A 7,373-nucleotide genomic window follows, 5' to 3' on the forward strand; every position below is an offset into this window, starting at 1 on the left:
ACGTTTCGTGGAGAAACTTTTTTTTTTTCTTTTTCTTCGCGGCTCCGAAAGGAATGCCGGAAACTCAGTGTACAAACGTTTGTAACAAATGACAAAAACAATGCCTAGCGCGGTGGCTCTCCAAGGAGAGCAACTGCGCTACCCTCTCGCTTTCATTCGTGTCACATTAAATAAGCAAGAGCGCACAGGACTTCGTGCGCGGCCTATTCAGATATTTGCATGTTCCGATGCCCGTTTGTAGAGCCGAAAATTTCTGGACGAAGAGAAGCGGTGGAGAAAAAAATATGTAGGCGCAAAATAAAACTCCGATCCAATGGTGGGTTGCGGAAAAGGGCGTGGACAATTTTTTTTTTTCATAGTTGTTGTGCGGGTCACACGATGGAGAGATACAAAACCGGTTTTTGTGCCTCTTACGAAATCTTAGGACCAGCTCCGCAGTAGCGGATCCGGTTCTAAAGGCCCGTTCACACTATTGCGACCTCTTAGAACCTGGTGCCTTGGAACTTCTTAATATCGCTTACAACGAGAAAACACACTGACACCATCTATTGGGTAGCAGAGTAAACTTGGCGGTCCGGCATATTTTCTATTTCTCTCGTGCATTATCATTTCTTTCATTGCTGGAAAACCTTTTGTCAACGTTATAAACAAGCCTTTCTTATAGGTATTACGCACATTTGACCTCGGGGCGTGGAGCCGGCACGATCATGGCCGTACCGCTCACGCAATTTCTGCTGTTTGTCCAGGTCATGGGGCGTTGTGCTCCATCTCCGCTGCATCGAGTGAACAACGGAAGCGCCATGCATCCGTCATCATCCACCGGCCCGGATTTCGACTTCGACGACTCTGCTCATGGAACATGTCCACCGTCTGAATTTGGCCAATGCCTAGTGTCAAGCTACGAACATTGGGACGACAGCCGGCATGCATACGGTGTACAAAAGGCGCAGCGAGTCAGTGACGACTTGGGGCGTGGAGCCGGCACGATCATGGCCGTACCGCTCACGCAATTTCTGCTGTTTGTCCAGGTTGGTGACAATCTTACTAGTCGTTCAAGATTTTATGTTTTTCTGTTGCCGGTTCCACCCCATGTCGTCTTTGCTACTGCTAAGTCACGGAATGTCACTTGCCGCGTGCGGCGACGATTTGTGCTGATGCGTAGTTATGCTTTTTATTTTTTATTGTTGCTACTATGCGGAGACATCCAGTTGAATCCCAGTCCTGATACGGCGGCCACTTTACAGATACTTTTAGATGGGCAGAATGCCATTAGAGCTAAGCTTCAAACTATCGAAACTAATCAAGAGCAAAGCAAGGCGACCCTGGATGACCTAAAAACACGCATAGAATCATTGGAACAGCATCTGGCCCAGTTCAGTGAAATGAAAGCAGCAGTCACGGATTGCAGGAAACAGTGTGAGGACACGCATAGCGTAGTAAGAAATCTAACCGCTAAAGTAGACGATCTGGAAAATCGAAGCCGGCGTTGCAATTTAATTTTTTACGGAGTACCTGACACAGACACCCGAGAGTTACCTGCGGCGTCTGAGAAACGAGTTCAGGAAATTGTAACTAGACTTGGACTAGAGCCCGTTCAAATTGAAAGAGCGCACAGGCTTGGTAGATACTCTATTGGCAAAGCTCGACCACTTATCGCAAATTTCGCGTTGTTCAAAGAAAAACAGACAATCTTGTCAAACGCAAAGAAACTAAAAGGTACTAACATTAGCATTTCGGAAGATTTTTCAGAGGCGGTACGCAGAAAAAGAAAACAGCTCTGGGACTTCGCCAAAGATCACCGTAATGATAATACTCGTGTAAACCTTCGATATGATGCACTGTACTTAAATGATACAAGATACATATATGACGAAGCACTTGGACAAGTTGTTCAGAGTACTTGACAAAAAAAGAGCTGCTCGACTTCAAACATATCATTTCTGATTGTGAACTGCAGAAGCGTAAAAAATAAAGTAGATGATTTCAACAATTTGTTGTGTATGACAAAACCTACCGTGGTTCTTGGAACTGAATCATGGCTAGATAGCAGTATCAGTGATGACAAGGTATTTCCAGACAACTACATATCTTACAGAAAGGACAGGAACTATCATGGTGGGGGAGTTTTTATATTGGTAGATAATACTGTTTCTTCTTCTCGGCTTGACATTCCAGTTGGGTCGTGCGAGGCTGTATGGTGCCGGGTTCGGTTATCAAATGGCAAATCACTAACGCTATGTTCTTTTTATAGACCGCCTGGAAGCTCTGCTAATGTCATCGTTGAACTTTCCGAAATGGTAGAAACAATTCAAACATACTGTCTTATTATAGGTGGTGATTTTAATGTACCTGAAGTATCTTGGAATCGGTATATGTTGCAGACTGGAGTGGTAACTGGAGTGGGAAGGGAAATGATAAACATGGTGCGTACATTTGCGCTCACCCAAATTGTAGAAGAACCGACAAGGGGAAACAACATTTTAGATTTAGTCCTAACAGATCAACCCGCTTGGGTAAAGTCTAGTTTGATCCTACCTGGAATAAGCGACCACCATGTGGTACTTTGTGATATGAACGTATCGTATGAAAAAACACAGCCAAACACTGCCCGGAGAATGTACAATTATGCAAGTGGAAATACTGCTGAGATATGTTCTTCTTTAGACGAATACTTCCAGGAATTTGAAGTTTTATCAGAGTCTCTTAGTGTTAATGATCTCTGGTTACTTTTTAGGGCAAAAATTTTTGAGCTACGAGACCGATTTGTGCCATCATGGCTATTAACAGCAAGACGTGCAAAAAGTAAACCTTGGTTTAACAAGGAGTTACGGGCTCTTGGAAATAGGAGACAGAGAGTATTTAATAATCTTAAAAAAAAAATCCTCCTCAGAAGGTAGAGCGAAATTAAAGGCTATCGACAAGGAATTTAAAACTGCAACGAGTGAAGCAAAAACTAACTTTCTTGAGTCATTTCCATCGCGAATTAGAAAGAACCCGAAGGAGTTCTGGAGGTACGTTAAACGTAACAGAAAAGATAAAGTATGCATCCCACCACTCGCGCATAACGGCGACTTAATAGAAACTAGCCTTGGGCAAGCAAACTGCCTGAACGACTTTTTTGGCTCAGTCTTTTTACCTAAAACGTTAAATTCTAATCATTCAAGCCTAGCTAGAACGAATAATGAAACCATGGAGGAGGTATTAATCGACGAGCATGGAATTACACTGCTGCTACAGCGTTTGGATCCATCCAAAGCGGGAGGACCAGACGGCTTGCCAAGTAGTATCTTAAAGTTGTGTGCGCGGTCCGTTTCACCGTTTCTGAAGGTGTTATTTACTGAGTCTCTTAACACGTGTGGCCTTCCCAGCGATTGGAAGACAGCTTGTGTTGTTCCTGTACATAAATCTGGACCTAGGGAGCTCGTCACGAATTACCGACCCATCTCTCTAACAAGTATTGTTTGTAAAACGTTAGAACATATTTTATATACTAGCATTATAAAACACATCGACGCGCATGCAATGTTTAATCCAAAGCAACATGGTTTTCGGCAGGGAGTCTCATGTGTTACTCAACTAACAGAGTTTGTTCACCAAATAAGTGAAAAATTGGATCAGCGAAGATGCATAGACTGTTTATTTATAGATTTCAAAAAGGCGTTTGATGTCGTAGACCACAACTTACTTGTTAGTAAGTTGAATAGTTTTAATATTAACCCTCGCATAGTTGAGTGGATTCAGGAATATTTAAATTTAAGATCCCAATATGCGGTAGTAAATGGTGCTGCATCTGAAACTATTGACGTGACGTCAGGCGTCCCACAGGGGTCGGTGCTGGGCCCGTTGTTGTTCTTGGTTTATATTAATGACGTCGCAGAAAATATCACTTCTTATATGAGACTTTTTGCAGATGACTGCGTCGTGTATCGAGAAATTAGAAGCGAGGAAGATAACTATCCATTGCAACGCGACCTATTCAGAATACACAGGTGGTGCCAAGAATGGAATATGAAGCTAAACCTAGGAAAAACAGTACATATGTGCTTTTCAAGAAAAAAAGATGGACCTAAAAATGTATACATGATTGACAGTACCCCATTACAAACTGTGTTTGAATTTAAATACTTAGGAATATACCTAACACCATCCTTGTGTTGGCACAGGCACGTTGATTTCGTAACAGGGAAAGCTTGTAAAGTATTGGGTTTTTTACGACGCAATACCCGACAATTTCCGCAAAGTGCGCGAGATTTGTTGTACAAAACTTATATCAGGTCTGTTCTCGAATACGCGAGTACAGTCTGGGACCCACCAACTGCTGTTGATAAAAATAAACTTGAAAGAGTTCAAAACTTAGCGGCTAGATATGTTTCCGGGAATTATAACAGGCGACTCAGCATGACAAGTCTGAAGGAATTCTTAGGCTGGGAATCTCTCGAAAAAAGAAGGAAAACGCTACGGCTAAAATTATTTCATAACATTTACCACCGCAGAACTGGTATACAGCGCGAAGACTATATTTTCCCCCCGCATTATATCTCTCATCGTGTCGATCACGAACGAAAGGTACGTGAATATAAATGTAATACAAACCAGTTTAAATCTTCTTTTTTCCCCAAATCTATTAGCGAATGGAACCAATTGCCTTCGGAGGTTATTGATATTTTGGACAATGACGCTTTTTTTGCTGCATTATAAAAAGTGTTTTTTTTTTTTTTCCCGTGGACTGGGTATGCATGTGCGCGTTCGGTTGTTCGCGTTCTGTTATGCTCCTTTATATTTGCTTAAATGAATCACATTGATGTACACTCCCCCCCCCCCCCCCCCCCCCCCACTGTAATGCCACTGGCGCTGTGGGTAAGTGAATAAATAAATAAATAAATAAAATGCCACAAAACCTTCGCTCTTGTGAAATGCAGTTCCAGGGTCAACGCGTAGATGGCGCCAGAGTGCCAGTGTGTTCTCTCGTTTTAAAAAAATTTAAGAGGCTCGTGTCTCTCAGTTGTGCTCGGTCGCAAGAGTGGGAGCGAGAAATTTCGGCGCTCATTTTTTGGACAATATGTATTCAAAGGAGCAGTATCATATCGAACATACCAATATCTTGTTAAAAAAAGTCACCAAAAGGAATTTTAAAACAAATTAAACGATTAGCAAAGAGCACCTGGTGGATGTTGCTAACGCCTCGTTTGTAACGCTCGTCTAGGAACCTTGACAGCTAGTGACGGAGGTTGTCTCGCCTCCGGCCACGACGAAAGAAGAGGGGAAGGAGGAACTCCCCTCTTCCCGAGAATGCCTTTTGTGTGTCGCAGAAGTCGTTATTGTCCCCCTACAATATTATAGAAGATTAACCCGTCACTCAAAATTCGTACAAAAGCAGCCGCTTCGGTGGCTGGAACGACTATAGGCCATCCTCTCGACGTCAGCCTCGCTATAGCTTTGCTCGTCCCGAGACGACGTACGTCACGATTGCGTTGGCTGTCACGTGGTCTCCGCTGGGCCTTGTCCGAGCCAGAGCCTCCTAGATAAGTTACACTATGCCCGTCAGCTTCTCTCCAAGAGGTGTACAGGCCCGATGCTTCACCTCACAACACGGGCGTACGGCTAGGTAGCGCCGACCTGGCGGACGTTCGTTTTTTCTATTTTTCTAGAATGTTGTACTTACATTATTATTGAAGATATATCCTATATACGTTTTTTCAACAACATGTGGAACACTTTTCTGGATGTGACCGCCTTGATTCAAACGAGTTTCGCTGAGACAAATTACGAAACTACGAATCGAGCGCGGCCAGGCTCAGCTTTTGCAGCGCGAACGCCGCGAACGCCGCTTGACCGTCTGCTTCGGCGGCAGTTTGGGGCTTTGGCGACTACCCAGAATCGCGTGCATAGTAATAGTTGGCGCCGGGTCGTGTGCGGGTGAAAGGTAGGAAAATAAGAAGTAATATTCCGTTGAAAACGGCGAGCTGATTTCGAACTCAAAACTGTCGGTCCTGTCGGTGCTGCTGGGGCGACACCATTGAACCTCCTACGGAAGAGATGGTTGGCTTCACTACACGGCAGGTTTGTACGCCTAGGTGGCTCCACCGCACGGCAGCCAGAAGTACTATTTGTCCTCACCCTTCCGCTGGCCAGTGCTCGGAGCTGACAGGCATTGTGTAACTATATAGGAGGCGCTGTCCGAGCGCTTGCCAGAGTGGGCCGTTTATAACGAAAAATACAGCCAACAGGCTCAAAACACAAACGTGCGCTTGTCATTTACGGACATTGTGGATCCTATTCAGCCTATTTTTGAACACGACGGGAATATTTCAAATTTCGTTGAAGTATCCCTTTAAGACGTCGCAAGACTCTTAAAAACCGGTCTTGTCTCTCTTGGCAGTACTCGGTTGCAAGTGTGTGAACGGGCCTGAAAGTACAGGCACGCGTTCGCTCTCCCTTTTTGAGTGCTGATTAAAGGGATACTGAATCGGAAACTTAAAATATACACGAAACACCTAGAGATAAGTAAATGGAATCAGATAAACCTGTAATTGATAATCGCATAGGCATATTTCAAGCGGATGGCTGTATTTTTCGTTCTAAATGCCTGGATTTCGGCGAGCGATTCAAAATCAGCCGTCGAAGAGCGCGATGCATCTCGGGAGATCCGGCGCAGTCTTGACGTCATCATGCCTCGGAGGGCCAAGCGTACCGTAGTTATGAGTCTTGCCACTTGATGGCGTCAGCGTGTTACAATCTCGCATAGTCGAAGTACCCGAGGGCTGTAGGATATTGCGGAGCCGGCGGAGCGGCTTCAAGTGAATGGTCGCCGACCAACGCGACGAGAGCGGTGGGTAGATGACATTAAAGGGCAACTCCGGTTGATACTTTCGATTTTGGGATTATGGCTGTTTTTAGTGCAGTTAGCGCCCCTGAGTTGCAAGGTGTATTTTTTTTCTCGTTATTGTGCGTAGTTTTAAAGATATCGACGTCTCAAAGTTTTGTTTGGGGCACGGCCGACAAAACCGAAACTAGCCGCTCGAGGTTCCGGCAACACTGGAAATCAGCCGCTATGTGGACGTGACGCCAAGATCGTTCTCGTTCAGCGAGTACGCAGTCCAAGCGGCAGCTATCTCTGTTGCGCTAGTCGTCTAAAGATAGAAGGTAAACTGATTTTGTTTTAATTCTGTATACGTGGTAGTTATCCAGCATATGTAGCAAGAGTTAGTGCGTATAGCCAAAAGCTAGCGACTGGAAAACCCGTCAACTCGTTCGGTGGCGTACTCGGCGGCCGCCGCCGCGCGTGCGCTATGCCGTGCCGTACTCGTTGCTTGTATACCCAAAAGCTAGCGACTGGAAAACGAGTGAACTCGTTCGGTGCCGTACTCGGCAGC

General features: G+C 44.8%; 1 protein-coding gene across 1 annotated transcript; it reads left to right on the top strand.

Moving 5' to 3' along the window:
* The first annotated feature begins 707 nt into the window (after nucleotides 1-707).
* On the top strand, nucleotides 708-1,904 carry LOC120846192. Its single transcript, XM_040217880.2, has one exon. The coding sequence runs from the start codon at nucleotides 708-710 to the stop codon at nucleotides 1,902-1,904; it is 1,197 nt and encodes a 398-aa protein (XP_040073814.2).
* The last annotated feature ends 5,469 nt before the right edge of the window (nucleotides 1,905-7,373 follow it).

The sequence above is a fragment of the Ixodes scapularis genome, unplaced genomic scaffold (assembly GCF_016920785.2).
Source record: "Ixodes scapularis isolate PalLabHiFi unplaced genomic scaffold, ASM1692078v2 PGA_scaffold12__126_contigs__length_90152505, whole genome shotgun sequence".
In the NCBI taxonomy this organism is placed as follows: domain Eukaryota; kingdom Metazoa; phylum Arthropoda; class Arachnida; order Ixodida; family Ixodidae; genus Ixodes; species Ixodes scapularis.